Source organism: Notolepis coatsorum, assembly GCF_963971535.1.
Source record: "Notolepis coatsorum genome assembly, chromosome: 18".
NCBI lineage: Eukaryota > Metazoa > Chordata > Actinopteri > Aulopiformes > Paralepididae > Notolepis > Notolepis coatsorum.
In genome coordinates, this window is record NC_140182.1 from 54,541,826 (window position 1) to 54,566,201 (window position 24,376).

The 24,376-nt window shown below is 43.4% G+C and overlaps 1 protein-coding gene across 1 annotated transcript in view; it reads right to left on the reverse strand.

The window, feature by feature from the left end:
* zfpm1 (zinc finger protein, FOG family member 1) overlaps positions 1–24,376 on the reverse strand; it is a 186,147-nt gene that overhangs the window by 19,045 nt on the left and 142,726 nt on the right. The window contains exons 4-5 of the mRNA XM_084335210.1: positions 5,550–5,650; positions 3,702–3,941 (exon numbers count right to left, since the gene is read on the reverse strand). Coding sequence (XP_084191336.1) covers positions 3,702–3,941; positions 5,550–5,650 — 341 coding nt within the window. The remainder of the gene's footprint in view (positions 1–3,701; positions 3,942–5,549; positions 5,651–24,376) is intronic.

Here is a 24,376-nt window from a genome sequence, read left to right on the forward strand (position 1 = left end):
TCAATTCAAAATCAGTTCTGCTATCCGTCTGTCTATCTATAGATAATATCAAATTTGATGACTAGGTCTAAATGAGTCAATTGCATTTTTTCCTGAAAAAACAAGTGCATCTCTGGTAAGTACCAGATTGTAAAAGGACCTTCTACTTTATTGCAGGAGAGGCAACAACATTTTTTTTTACAAATTTGTCAATGAGACCAACTAATAGATTAGTTGACAAATCCCTTGACTATTGTTCAACTGAGAGAGAGAGAGAGAGAGAGAGAGAGAGAGAGAGAGAGAGAGAGAGAGAGAGAGAGAGAGAGAGAGAGAGAGAGAGAGAGAGATCCAATCAATGAGATCCCCTGATTAAAAACCAGGATGAGTAGGGAGAGACATGTCGACACAATCAGGTGAGGGAATTAACACCAGCCACAGTTGTGTCTGTGATTAGACGTTTTTTTTTTTTTTACCAGACACTTAACCTAATAACAAAGATAACAATAGGGGGAGTCTGCCTTCTTATATTTGGCTGGTGAATGAGTGAGAAGTGTCAAATTAAATTAAAGTAAAAAAGCACTTATTACATTGAGCTAAATATGGCATGACAAATGGAGACGAGAGAGATGTAGCAACAACGTAACTACAAAGACACTGAACTAGAAGAAGTAGCATACAAAGTTATCCTACAAGGAAATTAATCACGTCATTATCATGGGATCTGGGTTGTTGCGAGACATAAACACTGGGACTGCGAGCCATCATTAGCAGTGTCAGCGTTACTGTTTTGTTTTTTCTAAGCACTATACAAAAACAATTCCATTATATATTCTTGTCAGTCAAATTGTCCAGCGAGACCGTCTGCGTTTCTGTTTATGACTCGAACTGCTTGATATAATACAAGTCATTGATCATGCATACGATAAGTCGGCAGGACAAAACGAACGTTACAAGCGAGTTTACCTGGTAAAAAACTATTTATTTTACGAATGGAAAAAATTATAAATTATATATATATATGTATAATATAGTATGCATGGATTGCCCCCGATCATCAATGTCAATGAATGACACTGGGGGTTCGGTCTGACTGTACTGTACTCACTGCCCTCCCTGGTAAAGATACTCACCTGTGCGGATGGATCACCGTAAAGTATCTTCTTGGGAGCATAACATTCCCACTTAATGAAAAGTAGGTGATACTATTGTTTTAGCGACAGAATGTCATATTAACCAACCGATCACCCGACAACCTGCTCCTCTCGTGATCCACCTGTATTCAGTTTACAGGCATTCACTTCCGCGTTCTCTCTGGGTGACGCAGTGGGGGGAGAGGAAAACACGGAAAGGAGTCACATAATCGTGGACTGGGACTCCTACTGGCCGGATCCAGTAACTGAGCCCATCGAATAGCATCTATGTGCCACTATGTTGAAATAAAAATAATGACCTACTGTAATTCTGTACATTTAGGTTAAACTTCAAACAAATGTGGTCGATATGTTTAGGCCACTTGTTTTGTTCTTAATACACTGTATTTTCATATAGATAGATTGATTATAGATATAGGTTTCTCTTATCCCTGGCTTGCAATTTAAAACTTCCCATAATGTTGCCATTAAGTGACATTATGGCCGAGGGGACATGCCTGTTTCCAAGCCAGGGACCTGTATCCGTGAGCAGATGGAAGTAGTGTGAAGAACAGGTTGAGGGCAATGACGTGGCAACATGGCATGAATACATGCCAACTACCGACCAGACATTGGAGGGGAACACAACATTATTGACCAGTGGCGTTCCTAGCTTATATGCTGCTCTGGGAGAAGCCCCCCCCCCTCTGGTGGATGAAAACTTGTTGTTTTAAACTATTGCATAATTAACGCTAAATAGGACAAATCCTGTATCAAACAAATACTTTTATTAAACAATTGCAATTGTTTATTTGGTAGCATTTTGAATTGAAAAGAAATAAAAAATATAAATAAAATATGTCCCTAGCCAAAACAGCAGAGGAGGACAGTGACAGAAAGACAGGGAACAGCTACAGCTCACTAGAAATACATTTCACGTACAGGTATGTCTAATATAATTTATGCTGTGTGTGCACACTTCCACTTACGACTCATCTCCTGTCAGGATCTGCCACCACAGGGTGTAGACTACCATATGTCTCCTCTGGCAGTCTGGGGAGGGTGTAGACTACCATATGTCTCCTCTGGCAGTCTGGGGAGGGTGTAGACTACCATATGTCTCCTCTGGCAGTCTCGGGAGGGTGTAGACTACCATATGTCTCCTCTGGCAGTCTGGGGAGGGTGTAGACTATCATATGTCTCCTCTGGCAGTCTGGGGAGGGTGTAGACTACCATATGTCGCCTATTCTCAGTCCTTGCCCCACAATGGTGGAATGAACTACCCACCCCAGTTAGGACAGCCGAAACCCGTCCAATCTTTCGCCGTCGACTAAAGACGCACTTCTTCAACCATTATCTGAAATAATGAAAAAAAAGAGAAAAGCTCTAACCCTAACTAACCTTACTGTCATGTCAGGGCTCCAGGGTGCGCCCGTTTTGGTTGCATTTTGCGACCAAAACTCAGAGCTGTGCGACTGGATGTTTTCCCTTGTCACACTGGTGCTCCGAGCTCGTCTGTCTGTCTGTGTGTATGTGTGTGTGTTTAGCGTCTTTTTCCCCATGGCCATGTGCGTTCTAAAAAAAATAATTCTCTGCCTTTGATTGGCTATAACACGTGCATTATGCAAAGACCAGCCCAGATCTGCCTCTGATTGGCTCTGATCATCACCCTGCCATTATTATTCGCTGAATGACGGGATCAACAAAATAGCCATGTGAGCATTGAAACGATAAAAAAAGCACAGCGTCTCATACTGGTTTCATAATACAACGTTTCCGAATGGACGTTTGGATTAAACAAAGTGTATGCAGTGATGCTTTCCCAGCGGAACACAAGCTGCTTAACGTTACACAGGTATGTTATACACGTTAATTAAGCTATGTAACGTTAGGGCGCAGCCCTTTAGCTTTAGCTAACGTTAAGATAGCAGGAGCCGTCGACCAACAAAGCTGTTTCAACAAATGTATTCACAAAATGGATTATCATTCAAACGTTATTCATGCCTCCTGTGACCAGTAAGTAGTTACTACTACTCAACCGCATAAATGTGCGCTATGTGCCTAAACTTTGCTAGTCAAGACTCGACAGTACGCTGGGTTGAGGCGTGGGCGGAAGTGGCCATTTTTCAAAATAAAATACCCGAAAGACTATTAGTATAGGGAGGTGTAGTGGTTACATGATTGCTGTTTCCGGCCGGTCCACCATCTTGAAAACACAATGGGCTAAATCCACAAAGAATGGATTGCACGGAGCAAGTTGCACCCTTACTTACAATTCATTATGAAATGAAAATGGGGGACCCTGATGTAAACAATGTAAAACCACATGCCTCCTCCGATACATGTGGAGTCGCCGGCCACTTATTTTCACCTGACAGTGAGGAGTTTCACTGGGATAGCGCAATGTGGGCGGTGGTTCACGCCATCTCCCCGATCCTCTCCCTGCTGACCAGTAGGAGTCGCTAACGCAATGACCAGGACTCCTACCCCCACCGGCTTCCCAAGAACTGATAACCAAAAACCTATGGAAAGCACTGTAAATACTGAACTGAAGAAGAACATAGCACTGAAGAAGAAGAACACAGCACTCACTATTGACAACGGCCGTGGCCAAGATGGCGGCCATGCCAGCTTGCTGTGGGAGGAGCTGGATCTCCGAGCGCAGCTGGCCCAGGTATAGCGACTCCTCCTTCACCAGGGCTTTCTGGGTGACCAGGCTCAGTGGAGGGGACCGTTCTGCCAGAGGAGAGGAGGAGGAGGGAGACGACAAGGAGGCCAGGAGAGAGTCCCCAGCTGCAAGCTCTCTGGTGACCTTACAGAACAACTCCTCACCTGGAACAAAGACAGATCAGCATATAGGCAATTAGTAAATGCAATAACAATCACTACTGAAGCGATTTACGGCCATTGTACATGTAAAACTATACTCATATTCACCACGGGGAAAAAAACTGAAATGTACAGATGAAAAAATTATCAGTTTTTTGCATGTTGACTGGAAGAGACTCACTGACAATCAACAATGTTATTAGATCCATAGCTATAATATTTAATATAGTTTTAGCAGTTGCAAACACCGGCATTATCCCATTGAACAAAGCGCTGGCACAAACGGCCATATGCCCACAGTGCCATCTGGCGATCATTGTGTTAAAGGGGCACTTCAACAAAAATATAAACAATGCACATTTATTTTGCACAATACATTTGTTTGCACACATTCATTTAGTTAGACAGTTATTGAGAATAAATTTGTTTTAATGTGGCCACCAGTGATGTCATCGGGGACATTGAATCCTTGTGTTGTGTTATTTACACCACCATGTAAACACAACACAAGGTTTGAATGTCCCTGATGATATTAGCAGCCATATTCAAACTAATTTACTCTTAATAACCGTCAAACTAAATTAATGTGTGCAAAACTGTTTAGAGTTTTAGGATGTGTGTGAGATTATGCAAAATAAATTGTTCTTTGATGAAGTGCCCCTTTAAATTAAAAAGGTGAACGTGTGTGCACGCTTTTTTAAGATATTGTGTCAGTACCTAGAGCACTCATTTAGCATGTTTCATAGACCTCTCATGTGTGTCGTAATAATCGAGGGCAGTTCCCTTTCTCTACCTCCACTGTATGGGGACATGAATGGGTTATTAAAACTAGTTATCAAAGTGGTTCACAAGGTCTTCTAATATAGATTTATCTCTCTGATAAGGCAGGGGATTTAGAATTTCAAAGACCCAGAAAAAAAGGGAATAAACGCTAGCCAAAATTTGCTTAGCGTTGCAGCTCAGGTCCCCTGACGTCCTGGTAGTGGGGGCGTAACAACTTTAGTGGCTCTTAACAATAGGCTAGTTAGCAAAAGATAATCCTCGTGTAAAACGTCACTTTACCTCTCGCCCCCAAATGCAGTATAAAGGACAAAATGACTAGTAAACAGGAAGGGAAGACACAGTTCATTTTCGCCAGAGGGGAACAAAATAAACAGGCCTGCATGTTTTTCTTTTCTTTCAAAATTACACCTGAGAGGTCTACGTTCTGATGAAGCTCAAATAGAAAACAAGTTCAGCTGAAAATTAACTACAGTGAATGTATACTCTTCTTCTGTGTCTTCAAGGACCCCCAAATTTATATGTAATTGACCAAGGACCCCCATTTGATAAGATTATATCCCAGGGACTCCCTTCTGAAGATATTTGTTGTTACATTATGATATAATCCAGAATTCCATAATTGTCTATACTGTAGGTGGAAAAATAACAGAGGAGAAAGCAGAATAGTAATTCTTATACTCTCACTGTACTAACTTCTAGTGACGAATATATTAGTGAAATTGATTAATATATTAGTACAATTAATTATTCCCCATCTTGCTGGGGAACGCCTGGTACCCCTTTGAGAACCATTGATCTACAACATAGAAGTGCCTAATCTATACGTACCTCGGCTGTAGATGGTGCAGTTAGCAGCGGTGGCCTCGTGAGCCAACGTGACCCGGCCGAGCCAGCACTCTGCATCCTCACACACCACAGCTAGCCTGGAGCTCTGTGTGTGTACACACACACACACACACACACACACACACACACACACACACACACACACACACACACACACACACACACACACACACACACACACACACACACACACACACACACACACACACACACACACACACACACACACACACACACACACACACACACACACACACACAGGGAAGAGGAGGGACAGATGTCAAGCTTTATTGCACATTTGCTTAAAAGAGCGCAAGATGACAATAACATCTCCATCGACTCATTGCCGCGCACAAGATAAAAGTTTTTTTTACGAGGTGAAGAGTTTAATCAAACATTAACCACGCAGAAGATAAACTAAGATAAAGGCCTCTACCTCGACTCCGTCTACAGGACATGATGTCATGCAGAAGATAAGCCTGGGAGGCCAGTGTCCAGTGTGGATAAATAGAGGAGGGGGCTGGTTGTTGACGTGCTGCCTGAAGGTTGAAGGTTTTGTTTCATGGCTCTACCTTGAATGGTTGTGGAGAGAGACAGTGCTGGACAGATACACAGGTTGATTAATTAATTTGTCTATAGAGCTACTACTAACAATGATCTAAGTCATTGATGATTATGTTATAGATACATTTATTAAACGATAAATTGTATTAATAATAAAGACTTTTTTATTTAAGGTAATAATCTCATTAATTTGGAATGAATATGACTCAGTAGTTAACATGGTGTTTCATGGAAAGCAAGTCAGTACAGTGCAAAAATGCAATAGCCACGATCGCTTATCACCATTAGATGTCGCCAAAACAAACAAATTTGGATCTTGCGGGATACCACTTTAAATCTATTTAAAGTGTTTTATTTTCCACATGAATGCACACTGAAACCAAGCTGAAACATGCACTTATTTTAATCAATCGTGACACAGTCTATAATACAGTTACAAACAGGCAAGGGACATAAAGTGCATTCCATTACATACTGTATCTACTCAACTGACAACCATAGGCCAATACAAGGACTAACACACATAATTGAGTATTGTATTCACTGTAATTTGTGGCTATAAAAGGTTTGTTTACAAAAAAACTGATAATATATGTCTGCACTTTATGTGCTCATTTTATGTCTATTCTATTCTACTTATTACAATGCACTATTGCACTATTTTACTCTGTCTATTCTATCTTACTCTTTTTATTATTGTCTATTTTTAAAACTGAATCAAACTATAAACAAGATGGCCTGTTGGGATGTTAGATCCTAATGTGAAAAACTGTGATTTTATATGTCTGCACTTTATGTGCTCATTTTATGCCTGTCTTTTTTCTGTTGTGAAGCACTTTGAGCTGCAGTTTATGTATGAAAGGTGCTATACAAATACAGTTTGATTATTATTATTATTATTATTATTACATTTGTAATGTTTGTGTGAGGTTCGCCTTTCCCTTGACCTTTAATTCCCTGTCTCCTCACCTCACTAGCCCCCACCCTCGCGTTCGTTTACTCTCGTTTGCTCTTCAGCAGCCACACCCTTGGACTACCTGTCATTATGTGTTTGATTGGTCTGGTGCCGAACACACACTTCTAGTTCGAGTATCAATTACCATCACGCACCTGATGTGTATTCTAATTAGCACCCCTGTGGGCTTTAAGTACCTCGCTCTTCCCCTCAGTCCTGGTCGGGTCGTTCCGTATCATATCTTTATCACCAAGACCCCTACGGGAGGTTCTCTGTCTGTAGGCTCCTACGGGAGTTTCTGTTTCTGTCTTTATGCTGTTTTCATCTCCGGCGTGAGATGCGCTCAAGCCTTCGCCTCCTGTCGCCGTTTGCCTGGAGGGAGACACTGTACTGCGCTCTCTAAACCTCTACGGGAGGTATTCCAGTGTTCCACTCCAGACCTCCGAGCCAGACGCGCTCTTCACTCCAGACGCGCATCCAGACGCGCATCCAGACCTCCGAGCCAGACGCGCTCTTCACTCCAGACGCGCATCCAGACGCGCATCCAGACCTCCGAGCCAGACGCGCTCTTCACTCCAGACGCGCATCCAGACGCGCATCCAGACCTCCGAGCCAGACGCGCTCTTCACTCCAGACGCGCTCTTCACTCCAGACGCGCATCCAGACCTCCGAGCCAGATGCGCTCTCCGTACCGGCGCGTACTCCAAGCAGACGCGCACCACTCAGACCTCCGCGCCAGGTGCGCTCTCCGTACCGGCGCGTACTCCAAGCAGACGCGCACCACTCAGACCTCCGCGCCAGATGCGCTCTCCGTACCGGCGCGTACTCCAAGCAGACGCGCACCACTCAGACCTCCGCGCCAGATGCGCTCTCCGTACCGGCGCGTACTCCAAGCAGACGCGCACCACTCAGACCTCCGCGCCAGATGCGCTCTCCTCCAGACGTCTAGCCTGCGCGCGCCTACTCCATCCCTGTAAGCAGCTCTGACCCTCGCCCTGTTCCAAGGCCAGAACCCTGTTTTCTCTGTCCCTGTCCCCAGCCCGCCTCCGCGGGCCTCTGTCCCTGTTTCCCCTCTCTAGTCCTCCTAGTCCTCCCTGTCCAGTCCTTCTAGTCCTCCTAGTCCTCCCTGTCCAGTCCTCCTAGTCCTCCTAGTCATCCCTGTCCAGTCCTCCTAGTCCTCCCTGTTCCTGCCTTGTCCCTTGCCCCGGCCCTGTCCGTTAGCCTTCCCTTAGCCTTCCCCTTAGCCAGCTCGCCTCTTAAAGGCACTGTGCCTATTTTCCCAAGTTCTTGTTTTTCCTGTATTTGTGTTCTCCCTTAAAGGGACAGTGCCGTTTTCTGTTGTTTTCAATAAATGCCCAGTTCTTGGCTTACTCTCATACCTGTCTCGTGTTGTGCGATTGGGGTCGGTTACAAACCATAACAGTTTGGGTCTTTAAAGATTGGGACAGACCTCTGGACAAACCCCGCTTGGTACTACACTTTGTTTAAATGTTTTGCTCTGACAAGAGAGGTCTGGAGAAATTCACAGTCAAATAAACTGCTAAACTCCAACCCACATGGCAGATCAAATTATTATTATTTCTTTTTAAAGAAAGTGCGCTACCAAGAGGGGTCGCCTAGCAGTCACTGTTACAGATTCTACCTTTAACGGCTGCAGTTACAGTTACCTCTGCATACATATGCTACACTACAACTACGTCTGGATGATACAGCCCACAGACACTAGTTAACAAAAGATCAGACGCTACTGAGAGCCCATCAGACACAGGAGGAAATGAGGGGAAAGCAGGATGAACAAAGAAAGAGAGACAAGAAAGAAAGAAAGAAAGAAAGAAAGAAAGAAAGAAAGAAAGAAAGAAAGAAAGAAAGAAAGAAAGAAAGAAAGAAAGAAAGAAAGAAAGAAAGAAAGGTGGATATAAAGAAGGGTGGATATAAAGGAGGAGACTGGTGAAAAAGAGTGGGAGGACAGAGGATACAGAGAGAGAGGGAAAAAGAGGAAGATAGATGGGGGAAGGAAGAGAAGATGAAAGGTATGTGGGAGGAAAATAGAGACAGAAAGAGAGAGATGGTCCCCAGGAGAGAGAGGAGGGGAGAGAAGAAAGAAGGAGAAAGGAGATCTGATGAGGAGGACGTGCTCCTATTCAGGCCCTGTCGCCATAATGAAATCCTCTCTGGATACTTGCTACAAAGACTGTCAGCAGCTACTCAGTGAGTGTGTGTGCGTGTGCGTGCGTGCGTGCGTGTGTGTGTGTGTGTGTACGGCGAGCAGGATACAACCTGATTGTGTGTGTGTGTCTGTATGTGTGTGAGGATGTGAGTGTGTGTTGGATGAACACTGTAAACATTGACTATGTGTTTCTTTGTGTGTGTTGTATAATGACACGCCTACGCCATGTGTGTGTGTGTGTACCAGTGCACTTATGTGCACGAGAGAGAGAGAGAGAGAGAGAGAGAGAGAGAGAGAGAGAGAGAGAGAGAGAGAGAGAGAGAGGAGAGAATGAGTGTGTGTATGTGTGGATATATAACACACATTTGAACATTTATGGACACATGTGTGGATACACAAGACACACACACATGCACAGGTGCACACGCACACACATACAGCTGTGTGTCATCAGGACAATCTTGTCTTTGTTCTGTTGAGGCTCTGAGAGCATTCCGTTCTGACAATCACTCCCTGGACGCAGACACAGACACACACACAGACAGACACACACACTTTTGGTTACAGGAAAGGCTCTGGCAGTCAGCCAGTTATTCAACTCACAACAAGTGAATATTCATATTCTGCACGTCAAATACAAATATGTCTTAATTTAACCAAATCGTGACCCTTGAACCAAACCGTCTGATTTATTTTGGGTTGCTCTAGGTAGAGCTCAGTAGAGAGAGTGGAAATCATCACACATACGCATACTGTACACACACACGCACGCACAAACACACACACAAATATACATACGCATGCACGTACGTACAACTGCATTCATCTATAGAGTGGCTGGGCTGATTGGATGGCCTGGCCAAATTAATATATTCTTGTAAAATATCTCATTGTTTTAATTTACATTTATCTGATAATAGTTCAATCAAACTATTAAACGCTTTGCCAGGGACCCCCTGGAACCCTCTCGAGGATCTCTGGGAGGCCCCTGCCCCACTTTGGAAACGTCTGCACTGAATCGTCTTGGTCAAACAGGAGCGAGTGAGTAGTTGCAGTACTGTGCCATCTCCACTAGATGTCAGCAGTTACAAAGTAGCAGAACAGAGGGGAACCTGTAGTCAACAGGGGTGAACAGGACAGTGGGGGGTGTAAGTAACCAGTGACATGACATACTACAGCAGGGGTGGCCAACCAGTCAGAGACTAAGAGCCACAAAAATTACTGTGGTACCACAAAGAGCCACACCATATATACCAGCGTTTCTCAAGCTTTTTCTCAGTCACGGCACCCTTCATGTGTTTATAGGTCCCACCCTCTGGCCTCTGAAGTTGCTAATGTCTTTTTTATTTGGGCCTCACAGGGTTACAAGTACCCTTTATGTGTATGTAAGTTTATGTCTAAATAAAATCAATCAATCAATCAATCCCTGTGAGACCCACAGTTGCAAAATTACAATATCACTTTTAGCTAGGGATGCACCGAAATTTCGGCCGAAAATGACAAAAAATTGCCTTTCGGCTTTCGGCCGAAAGAGTTTTTTCACCGAAAATATATCACAGAAACAGAAACAACCTGTAACCTAATGCGTGTTGTTGTGATGATGTCATCAAAACGTGGCTTCAGTCATTACATGCGTGCTGTTTCTATGTGTCGCGCTGTTTCTATGTAAACTCAGCGCGCAACGCGTCCAATAAATGCGTCTTTAACATGCTTTATATCCTTATTTACTATATGCCCGTCGCGGTTAACTTAAGAGGGGGGGGATTGTGTTTCTCACATTGACACTGTCTGTCAAAATATAATCTGAAGAGCATTATTATTATTATTATCATTCTCGAGAATACACGTTGCGCGTCTCCTGTGCCAAAGTCAAGAGAGCACATTCATCTGCGGACTAGAAAGGTGCGCTCAGTAGAGCACAGATGTCCGCCACTTGACTTGGAATTAATGTACTGTACCGACTGTATGCATTCAGAACTGCTGAATAAATGTTTTATGGACCCATAATAGTGATTATTTATTATTTAAGTTAAGTTTTGCCATAATCATATATTTTTCCATAATCAGGTAGCTGAACAACATTGGTAAAAAAAAATTCTATTCTATGAATCATTTTCGGCCTTTCGGCATTCGGTTTTCGGCCAACTGTTTCCTATTTTCGGTATCGGTTTCGGCCAAGAATTTCCCATTCGGTGCATCCCTACTTTTAGCCATTTATAAAAAGTCTGTAAATGTTTATTTAAAAATTTTTAAGCACATGTACATGTCAATGGGTCCGGTTGTTCAGCCTCACAATGCTATTGGATAGTAAATGTGTTTATAGGTCCCACCCTCTGGCCTCTGATGTTGCTAATGTATTTTTTATTTGGGCCTCACAGGGTTAACCTCTTAACACATTGTGTGCCGGCAGGGGGTGCGCTATTTATCGCTTGAGTGCCAGCGCTTTAGTCAATGAGAGGACGGGGATATTTGCGAACGCATAAACTATATCTTAAATTATGGCTATGTGTCTAATACAACCGTCGCTTATCAATGACTTGCTTGCAGTCAACATGTACGAAACGGATTGTTTTCTCATCAGTACATTTCCGTTTTATACCGTTTTGAATACGAGTATAGTTTTGAAGATTTCTAGTGATTCATGGGCGGCTAAGTGGCGCAGTGGGCAAGGCGCTCGCCACTAACGCAGGAGATGCGTTATCATTAACACCACGGTAACTCCCCTACATGTATCTGACCATTCCTTCATATCCTTCTCACTAACTCTCATGCTTAACCGAAAAGTCTTCACCCCAACTCAAACCGTCTCACTCAGACGCAACCTGCCCTCCCTATCCCCCTCCACCCTCTCCTCTGACATAATATCCGCTCTACCTTTGAGTGACACCTTCTCTGCTCTCCCCACAGAGATGGCAACCTCCACCCTCCTCTCAGCCCTTGCAACCTCCTTCGACAAGCTCTGTCCCCTCGTTGAGAAACCTGCCAGCCGTTCCCCACCCAGTCCATGGCTGACAGATGCAGTGAGAGAACAAAGACAGGTCCTGAGAGCGGCTGAGAGGAAGTATAGAAAGTCACGCCTCACTGCTGACATCGACACATATCACAACCTCTTGTTAACATTCTCCAAAACCATTACTAATGCCAAAGCTTCTTTCTTTCACCATAGGATCGAGGCCTCTGCCAAGAATCTTCGCAAACTGCATGCTACCATGTCCTCCCTCCTCACTCCCCCCCACCTCCTCCTCCCTCATCTTTTTCTGCCGAAGACTTTGCGATCTTCTTTGAGGAAAAAGTGGAGAACATCCGCAGCTCCTTCTCCCAACCCCCACCCATTCCAAACGCTGAATCGAGAACCTCATCCTTCACTCTGTCATCTTTCTCTCCCATTACAGAAGCCGAGACCCTGACACTGGTAACGTCGAACCGTCCGACTACATGCCAGCTGGACCAGCTACCCTCCCCACTCCTCCAGACCATAGCACCGGACATCCTCCCATTCCTAACTGCAACCATCAACTCCTCACTCAACTCAGGGGTGGTCCCCACCTCCCTAAAACAAGCCAGAGTCACGCCCCTCATAAAAAAACCAACCCTGAACCCCACCGTCATAGCCAACTATCGTCCTGTCTCTCTTCTCTCCTTCCTTTCTAAAACACTTGAACGTGTTGTATCCAACCAACTTACTGCTTATCTCTTACAGAATGACCTCCTAGACCCCAATCAGTCTGGCTTCCGGACTGGCCACTCCACAGAAACGGCCCTCATTGCGGTCACAGAGGCACTTCACTTAGCAAAAGCGAAAGGCCGCTCCTCTGTCCTGATTCTCCTAGATCTATCTGCAGCCTTCGACACAGTCAACCATCAGATCCTCCTCGCGGCCCTCGCAGGAATGGGAGTGGCTGGATCTGCGCTGACATGGCTGACATCATACCTCAATGACCGCTCCTACCAAGTGTCATGGAGAGGGACTCTGTCGGCCACCCGCCCCCTCCGGACGGGTGTCCCCCAGGGCTCGGTCCTAGGACCCCTTCTCTTCTCCCTCTACACTAAATCACTGGGTAACATTATCACGTCTCATGGCTTCTCATATCATTGTTATGCCGATGATACTCAACTCTTCCTCTCCTTCCCTCCCTCAGATATCCACGTCTCTGAGCGGATCTCGGCCTGTCTGTCCGACATCTCCGCCTGGATGACGACCAACCACCTCAAACTGAACCTAAGCAAAACAGAATTGCTCCACCTCCCGGCCAAATCCTCCCCCCTGACCGACCTCTCCATCACAGTCGAGAATGCAGCTGTGACCGCGTCGCCGACCGCCAAGAACCTTGGTGTTGTCCTCGACGACCAGTTGAACTTCTCTGCTCACATCGCAGCGACAACCAGAACCTGCAGATTCCTCCTGAGCAACGTCAGAAGGATACGCCCCTTCCTGACAAAAGAAGCCACCCAACTCCTCGTCCAATCAACAGTCATCTCCCGCCTCGACTACTGCAACGCACTGCTAGCTGGCCTCCCGGCCACTGCCACCAAGCCTCTTCAACTCATTCAAAACGCAGCGGCCCGCCTGATCTCAAACCTACCGAAGTCGGCCCATGTCACCCCACTTCTTAGGGACCTGCACTGGCTCCCCATTGCTGCACGTATCCGCTTCAAGGCCCTCGACCTAGCATACCGTGCGGCAAAGGGAACCGCTCCCGCCTACCTCCGGTCAATGGTCTCTAACTACACACCCTCAAGACCCCTACGCTCTGCATCTTCTGGCCGCCTCAGATCTACTCCTATCCAAGCTCCCGGAGGGTCATCAAAGAGAAGCCGCCTATTCTCAGTCCTTGCCCCACAATGGTGGAATGAACTACCCATCCCAGTTAGGACAGCCGAATCCCGTCCAATCTTTCGCCGTCGACTAAAGACTCACTTCTTCAACCATTATCTGAAATGAAAAAAAAAAGAAAAAAAAAATCTAACCCCGACTAACCTTACTGTCATGCACAGTCCTAATAAACTAACCTACACTGTAACACGCAACACTTTGATGAACATTGTTACTCAGCTGATAGAGTTATACCCTTCTTGCTGTCTTGTCGCACAGAACTTGTAAGTCGCTTTGGATAAAAGCGTCAGCTAAATGACTAAATGTAAATGTAAATGTAGATGCTGGGTTCGAGCCCAGCTCTCTGCGTTGCTTCCGGCTTGGCTGGTCGTTCATACTAATAGAATTGGCAGTATTAGGGGGTGGGAAAGCCGGTGGGTGGGGATCGGACGTTGTGGACAGCGACTCCTACAGATCGGTTGGTGCGCCTGTACAGCAGAATCAGGAAGCAACGGGGCAGCGTGAGCCTCCCACGCGTTACTCCTCGCCGCTGAGAGATCGCGCTGTACAGGTGAAAAGATGCGACAGCTGCCTCCTCGTGTACCGGAGGAGACACGTGATGCAAGGCTTGGTCCACATTGCAGCCGACCAGTGGGAGGCATGGTCTAACAACGTTCGAGACAGGGGAGGGTAGAATTGGACAATACGAAATTGGGATGGAAGAAAACATTTTAAATGGGGAGAAAAAGTTAAAAAAAAAAAAAAAAAAAATTCTAGTGATTCCAGAAAAATCCGCGAAAATCGCCCTTTACTGGAATACACAAAACACGTTGTCATTTTTCTGCCTATTTATGAATCGTTTTCAAATAAACGCTCTATTATCGATAGTATATGTGTACTTATGCACGCTAGACAAGCGGGCTGAGAAATCAATTATCTATGCCCTGCCTGGCGCTAACGCCACACACACACAAACATATGAGACAGGTTGTGAAATACAGTATGTGAAAAAACATCTGATTACCCCAAGACTGGTAAAATAAAGTCCTTACCTCACACCAGATGTTATGCAAAAAGATTAATCCAATTCCTGATCGCCATTCCAAATATCGATCGCGTTTATTGATCCAACGTTAGACCTCGAAACAGATAATCCACGCTGCTTTCGGTTGCCTCAATGAATGCAATAGTCTCAGGTTACATGGCTCAGAAGTAAAATGTGGAATCCGGAGTCTTTTTTTCTCATGCATTTCCATTGACTCCAATCCAATGGGTGCAATACCATCCGGGAGACGATAGGGGGCGGTATTTGCCCTTTTCGAGGTCAGAGCCAGTCCCAATGATAACGTGAGGCTGGATGGATGAAAAATTAATAAAAGAAATAACGAGAAAATAACGAGAAAACTCGTTGTTGGCACTCAACGCATGGCGGCCAACAAAGAGATTTCTCGTCGTTGGCACCCAATGTGTTAAGCCCGAGCCGTCTGGTACTGGACCGCAAATGACATCACGCCATAAATCCATCTCTACAGAATGTATGAGTTAATGTTGCGTTTTCTTTTCAAATGTAGCCAAGAGTAAAGGCCCTAACCCTGTCAAAACAGCAGTCAAAGTGTATATTTTCAGCATTACGTTTGTTTACCAATGATTGTAACTGTTATTAGTGAAATATAAGATTATAGAAATCTCAGGGCATTGAGTTGGAAACCGGCGCATATTGACGGGAGGAAGTTGAGCAGCCAAAAGTGAGTGTAGTCTTTTGAAGGAAGAGACCCAGGGCTTTCGATGGGATTTTGAATTTCGAAAAACTACACTACCCAGCTCACGCCAGCCCCTGTCAATCATCTGACTTCTGGATTAATTTTTTTTATTTCTATTATTTTACGGGATTATCTCCCACAAACCTGAACGTTATTGCCATAAAACAGAACAGTTAGTTTCTCTACCTTTCTGTGAACGTCTAGCAAAAACGGTGTTGCAATCTGATGAAAAATGGTGGAGAAATTTTCATTATAAAAAAGTAACTGTACATACAGTAGATTTCATTCACGGTTTGTGAATCACGCCTGGTGATACTACTTCCAGATTGAACTCTGCCATTGGAAAGGGGAGATTTGGCCCGATCCATAGATGTGTGACTTGGCCATAATAAGGTCATTGATAGGCCTGATATTCTATATTCTATAATCAGTGATGTACCTGAACGTTCATGAACGCGTTCGTATTTTGGGCGAACGTGAACTGAACGGATGTTTTTTCCGCTAGAATGAACGTAATTGAGAATGCGTTCATTCTCAGCGCTGTATAACGGCATTCAAAAGTGCGTTCATTCTCAGCACTATATTATAACGGCGTTCAAAAGTGTGCCAGATTTCATGTGCCTTTCAGCCGAAAACCCAGTTAAAACACACCGTAAACAGGCTTTAAAATAATGCGGAAAACCACCCAATCTGGCAACCGCTCTGGGCGGGGCTTCGGGGAGTCTGGTAGTATAGCTCTCGCACTTTTAAAAGGCTCTGCACTCGCTCAGAGTTAGACTCTACAGCGTCAGCATATGAGCATTTAAAAGAGTTTTAGTTAAAGTCAATAAATGTTTTGCACTTTGAATATTGAACTTTGAGGTACAACCTTAGTTTCATACCTCAGCCTGGTTCCTACCTCGTGTTGTGTTAGTACAGAGTTATGTCGGCACATGTTTATATGTTATATGTTTGCACAATGACTACTTTCACTTTTGGTACTTTAAGTATATTTAGATTATTATACTTAATAAAGACCATTCAAGCAGCACGTTTTTCCTCATGTTTTTGAAAATATACTGCTGCAGCTGCTACTAGTGTGGACTGAATGGGCGGCAGCAAAACGTTATGGAAATGCCAGTATTCTGTGGTTCTATTATGGGTTGTGGCAATAAAAAATAAAAAATAACTATAAACTATAAATTAGTTCATTTTTTAAACCAAATTTTTAATTATGAACTATGACTGAACTAGTTCATTTTAAAATGTGTGAACTGTGAACTGAACTAGTTCATGTAGAAAGTGAACTTTCCCAACACTGTCTATAATCATATTTCAAATAGCATGTGTCCGGATGGCAGAATTCAGTATTGTATCTACAAAACCTTCTGTTTAATCATCTTCCCTTTATTCATTTGCTTAGATTTTTCAGGTCTGGTAAATTTTTGCATTGTGTTATTCACAGTCAAAGATATAAAAAATATATATAATTGATATTCTCCTTTGGTTCATTACAATTTACTCAAGCCTAGTAACTAGGGATGTCCCGATTCGATCACGTGATTTTCCGAAGATCGGGATCGGCAAAAAAAATGTATAAATCTGGATTTTTTTTTTTTTTTTTACTTTTTATTTTTTATTCAACAAACATGACCATGTTCACGTCTTAAACTCATACTGAGGCATTAGTTTTGGTTTTAAATTGCATATCATCATTCATTTATTTATTGTCACACAGAGCAGAAGAATTTTGCCAAAACAGAACGGCAGACCAGCCACAATCTCAGACCCAAATAAAATATAAAAAAAAAAAAAAAAATGTATCCCAATTTCTCACATTACATTCACCCTGAATGTTGACGTTATCCAGGTGAAAAGTTAACTTCATTCAAGCGAGGCATTGCAATCCTTGACATAAATCATTTGATGTATAATTAAATCAAAGGAAATGCGTTTGGGTCTGAGAGTGTGGCTGGTCTGCCGTTCTGCAGTTGGATACTATTGGTTTGTTTTGGCCAAATTCTTCTGCTCTGTGTGACAATAAATAAATGAATGATGATATGCAATTTAAAACCAAAACTAAGGCCTCAGTATGAGTTTAAGACGTGAACATGGTCATGTTAAAAAAAAATGTACTAAATTTATTTTTGTGATCGGATCGGGAAATATCGGTATCGGTAGATACTCAAAATCACATGATCGGGATCGGATCGGGAGCAAAAAAACGTGATCGGGACATCCCTACTAGTAACAGACACAATATTTCTGTCTGACACTGGGAATATATTCCCTGAGATCCATAGATGTCCCTAGAATCAGATACCAAGAACATGCAAATGGACCATTAAAAAAAAAAAGTCTGTAAATGTTTATTCTACGTTCTTATGGAATGAAAGACATTTAATTTATTTTTAAAATTATTATAATAATTTTTTTGTACTGTACTACAATATCCTAGGTCAAAATCAGAAGGTTTGCCCGTTGTATAAAACATTATATGTGGTAACAAATGTTTGTGCGCTGAGATTGACATGTTGATAGTTAATGTGTATGTCTTTTGTATATTATTTAGTCAGTACTATGCAGTATGATTATATTAAATTATGGATGTATCAAATACAAACTACCCGTATGAAGGTCAATTAAGAGAAGTCTAATCTTTAAATATACAGTATGTAAATAGAGTGTGTCATTGTAAAATAATATGTAAAATAATAAACAATAGTCATAGCCTGTTGAATATAATATAATATAACACATAGGCAATAATACGATAATGGCTACATTCCTTTAGCACCTTTCTACAACACCAGTACCACTCAAAGCACAACGGAACAACTGCGTTATCTTATCTGTCAGCATGGTGTCCCCAGTGGGAATCAAACCCCCAATCCTGGCGGTGTCAGGACCACAGGACCACAAGAGAAACCAACAAAGATACATTTAGAGGAAGCCTCAACTTAGGCCCCGTTTAGACGAGCGTTTTGTGAACAGAAACCGCAAAAGTCATCTTGCGGTTTCACTTTTAATTTTACGTTTAGACGAGCGTTTTGGAGTGGAATTCTCCGTGCAGACGACGCTGTAACGACGGAGACCCGCTGTCACACGATTGGCGCATATGTCACATGACGTGCTGTGAAGACCCGCCCTACTCTGCCTCTGATTCGCAGACTGTGGATGGGGAATGTGATTGCACCAAAGCAGAGTCACTCACAGACAGTGGGTCCATTCACGCCGCGGGACAGATTATTGTGTATTTAACCCTTTCACTGCCACACGACAGCCGGTTGTGTGATAGTAAAGGGGTAACCTTCTGTCGTGTGGCAGTGAAAGGGTTAAAAGTACTGCCAATGTAGCCTTCAGGTGATCTCCGTTGATATAAGTCAGACATACTTGCTTTGTTTACGTCTCGGCTACTGGCGCATACCTGCTACCTGTGACGTAAGCAGTACGCGCGACCAGAGCCGTGACAAACCTTTCGTCATCGTTTTAACAGATTTATACGTTTTGATAGTTTAGACGAGATCGCAAAGCTTTTGCGTTTCTAGGAATTCCACCCTGGAAGGTAGTCTCACTTTTTTGCGGTTTCACCCCGTAAAAACGCCGTTTCCGTATGAACGAAAGGCACATCCGCAAAAATATTTTTGCGGATTCACCTGCTAGCGTTTCCGTCTAAACGGGGCCTTAGAGCGTTTCAAAATTGAACGTTCATGGGTTGGGTTGGAGTCTTAACTTATCGGATCTATTCAAACAAGACAGCCTGGATGGACAAGTGGTAGACGAGGAGAAGGATGGCAGGAAGACACTCTGCCTGTTCCACGGCGAGGACGGAGGCAGAGCATATTGTATTTCATGGGGAAGTAGCGCTGATGTGACGATATGACCTCTTTTGTTTTAATTTGTAACCCAATGCTGGAGCCGTCTGAGCTGTAAGTACTGCTAATTTGTTTCAGACTAATTCATCACGGCCACAAGCTCTGGAATTCACCATGATAGGCCAGTGGGGAGAGCTCAGTAGAGAGAGAGTGGAAATCATCACACTCTCTCACACACACACACACACACACACACACACACACACACACACACACACACACACACACACACACACACACACACACACACACACACACACACACACACACACACACACACACACACACACACACACACACACACACACACACACACACACACACACACACACACACACACACACACACACACACACAATTAAGCATGCATATGCATGCACATGGTCACACGGGAACACATGGTTTTGTGTTCTTGTAATGTAGATAATTGAAGATGCTGTTCACAGAGTATGCACCAAAGTGTTAAAGATCCACAGAGAAGGTATTTACAACAGCACGAGCTTCAGCGATTTGACATATTTCAGAATACAACAGACCGTTGGGGTGAGAGGTCCATTCGATTGACATTGCGCATTACAGCACACGGTTCAAAATGGAAATGTATTGAAAATGTCTTTTGGTGTTTGCCCTCAAGTGCAGAGAGACGTCACTCACAGAGATGGTATGTTTTCCCGGAAGAGAAAACAATAGATTCCTTTAGATGAAAATGAGAAGGAAATCATTTCTGTTATGTATTTTGGCACATAGTGATGAATAGATGAGAACTAGGTGCTAATAGTTTTACATGCTGTTCTTGGCTGTTCTGGTAGGACATTCCCGGGAAAATCATCTGGGATGATTACGGCCTTAAACTGTTTTTAATTTCATGGGATGTTTAAAAAGGTTTAGACACAACAACAAAACGAATCCCGTTTTAATGACGACAGTATGGAATTCCGGTGACTGTGGCAACAATACACCCGGCCCAAAATGTTATTTAGTTTTAGACCAAGCAGCATGGCTCTGTAAAATGTTGGTTCCATGACAGCCAATTGTTGAGTTGCAGTATAATACTTTCGCAAATCAGTCTACAATCATAAGATGAAGATATGGGTCAGTTTCGTCATAAAATCACTTCCCTGTTGCCACTGGGAGACAAATCACTCTGTAAGAAGTAGCGTTGTCTCCCTGTGCTAAAGTCCTTAACCCTTTCACTACCTTCTGTAGTGTGGCAGTGAAAGGGTTAACCTTCTGTATTGTTGCAGTGAAAGGGTTAACCCTTTGGTAGTATGGTAGTGAAAGGGTTTAACGTGAGAACATTGAGGCTGTGTCCTCGTCAAATAATTCTGATAAAACTCACAGACTAAACCTCTGTGATGTATGGTACAAACCAGGAACACATTTCACAACCTCCCAGTTCTACCAAAGGTGAGTGAATGAATTGTGCTATAAACGCAAACACAGATGAAGATGACCATATGACTGTCCACCATATAACTGGACCAGCAGACTCACCCAGGCAGTCAGACTCATGAACACACAGCACACAACCTGTGGCTCAGGGAAAACAGTGCTACCTTATAGCGGTCACTGCTACTGATCTGCACACATTACTGACTTGCACAGTACTGACCCACGCATACTGTTGATTTGCAGATGTGATAATATCTGCTATATTTGCCATAAAATCTTTTGCACACATATAATTGATATTTTATCATTTATATATATTCTTTTAATACATATGCTGCTATTTTAAATAGTTTGTATTGTTTACACTGTTCTTATTGTCTGTACCACTGTTTGATGTTGCTGCTAGGCGGAGGAGCCAAGAAACAATAATTTCACTCAAGTCAGGGATGTGACAAATAAAGTTTGAAACAGTTTTAAGTTTTTAAGAGGAACAGTGTTTTCAAACTTCATCTAAAATATGTTAAGTTACAGTGTTCATTCGTAGATAGCAGAGGTAGAGTACATTCTGGTGATACAGTATATCACATTCACACTCCCAAGTGATTTGGATTGACTTTACAAATACATGAGCTGTCCAAAAACATACATACAGTATGGTTCTTCATCTTAAAAGTTAAATGAACAAAAACTAATCATTTTGTGTTTTCCCTCATGAACATATCGATCAAATCAGTGGTTAAGGTGCTTAAGGTGATTAAAATCTGCACCCACAATGTTTGTCGAGTCTGTGCTGTAACAGCCATCATCATAGCTCTGTTATGGGACTGTAAACCAACCAGCACTGAGAGGAGAGAGAGACGGCTGGTTGCCATGCGTAGCTCAGGATCAGATGAAAGAGATATCAGCCTGAGAGACTGAGATGTTCCACGCACACACACACACGCGCACACGCGCACACGCACACACGCACGATATTCTAATCAATCCAGATCGAGGCTGGGCTCACGACTCAATGGAGTTCAATAAACACTACGCTACGAGGCAGTGCACACACACACAGACACACACACATACAAACAAACATACAGTACATACACACACTCTCGCTCTCATACACACACACATAAATACTCACTCATCAACACACACACAGAGTGAGACTGTGGGTCAGATAATGAGAATCAAATAGGCAGAGGCCCAGATCCCAGTTTGATGAGAGTGCATCTGTGTGTGTGTGTGTGTGTGGGGTGTGTGTGGGGTGTGTGTGTGTGTGTGTGTGTGTGTGTGTGTGTGTGTGTGTGTGTGTGTGTGTGTGTGTGTGTGTGTGTGTGTGTGTGTGTGTGTGTGTGTGTGTGTGTGTGTGTGTGTGTGTGTGTGTGTGTGTGTGTGTGTGTGTGTGTGTGTGTGTGTGTTAATTAACCGGGCCAACAGAGAGTGAGGATGCCAGAGATGGTGGGCTGAGTTAAGGAGGATGGAGAGGATGCTATCAAACCTCTTTCACTTCTGCTGGTCTGCCGCCAGATGGACTCTCTCGCTGAACCAGAGAGTTGTCGCCTGAGAACAATTATCACTCTTTTATTATTATTGTTTGTGGTCATCCATATCCATCAACTCCCCTTAGTACTTTGTTCTGTTCTTCACCTTTGTCTTTTCTTTTCTCCGGTCAATGAACTTTGTGGAAAAAGATACGAGAGGCTTCTCTTGTTTTGTGTGGATGTTCCCAGAACCAATAAATAATGCATCTATTATACGACAAAACTGCTTTGCTGGCGCATTCTCCTGGTAACAAAGATCATTGTTAAAGAGAAAAAAGAAGGGGCCAGGGCATTTTTCCATTTAAAATCCACTTTCGGATCCTGTGAATATATCACATGTCGGACGTAGACGTCCAAGAGTGGCCAAGCTGTCCACAAACATCAGGTGACCTGAGAGAAAGTGGGACAGATTAAATTAATCCTGGTTCTGGTAAGGGTTTTGATAAGGGTTTTGATAAGGTTCTGGTAAGGGTTTTGATAAGGGTTCTGATAAGGTTCTGGTAAGGGTTTTGATAAGGGTTCTGATAAGGGTTCGGGCGGCATGGGTATGTCACGTGTGGATCCAGAAATGAGGGTCTTAACCATCTCTAGACATGTACAATTATCCTTCTTCAAAAGTCTGCCAGTTTTCCATTTATCTGTATTTTCTGGTAAAGGGGAAAATCATCCTGTATTATCATATACAATGCGTGTTAGAAGCAGCAGGTGTTACCATCAAAATGTCTTTGTCACATGCAAAAAAGACGACACAAGATACAATGTCATGAACTAAACATGTGAATGTCACGCCGTTCACACTGATACAGGAAGGTGTAGGGGCAGGCAAAGCCACAACACCATGGAGTAAACCGGAGCATGGTCACCCTGGAGAGAGAGAGAGAGAGAGAGAGCGAGAGAGCAGAGAGAGAGAGAGAGAGAGAGAGAGAGAGAGAGAGAGAGAGAGAGAGAGAGAGAGAGAGAGAGAGAGAGAGAGAGAATATGGTGGTAGGAGAGGAAAACTGGTTGGGAATACACCTTAACGGTTTAGTGCTTTTCTCACAGAGACAAAGTTGAAATAAAAAAAAAATACATCAAAACAGATCGGCGGCAGAGTATGTGTCCTGTGTCGGTCAATAAGTAGAGAGGTGCTATACTAGAATTGCCAGGGTTGGGGGTTCAATTCCCTCTGGGCCACAAACACTACATTCCAGAGGAGATGTACATTCCAGTGAGCAGCTTTTTCACAGATCGATTTCCATTCATCAGTTCATCCTCCAACCTAGTCATCTATCCTTTCATCTGTCCATCCATCCTTTTATCCCTGCTTTCATTCAGCCATCCTTCTATACCTCCCTCCCTCCATCTATCTCATCTATCTAATCTATCTATTCATCCATCCATTCCTCCATCTATCTATTCATCCATCCATTGCTCCATCTATCTATTCATCCATCCATTCATCCATCTATATATGCATCCATCCATTGCTCCATCTATCTATTCATCCATCCATTCCTCCATCTATATATTCATCCAGCCATTCCTCCATCTATCTATTCATCCATCCATTCCTCCATCTATATCTATTCATCCACCCATTCCTCCATCTATATATTCATCCAGCCATTCCTCCATCTATCTATTCATCCATCCATTCCTCCATCTATCTATTCATCCACCCATTCCTCCATCTATCTATTCACCCACCCTTTACTCCATCTATCTATTCATCCACCCATTTCTCCATCTATCTATTCATCCACACTTTACTCCATCTATTAATCCAACCA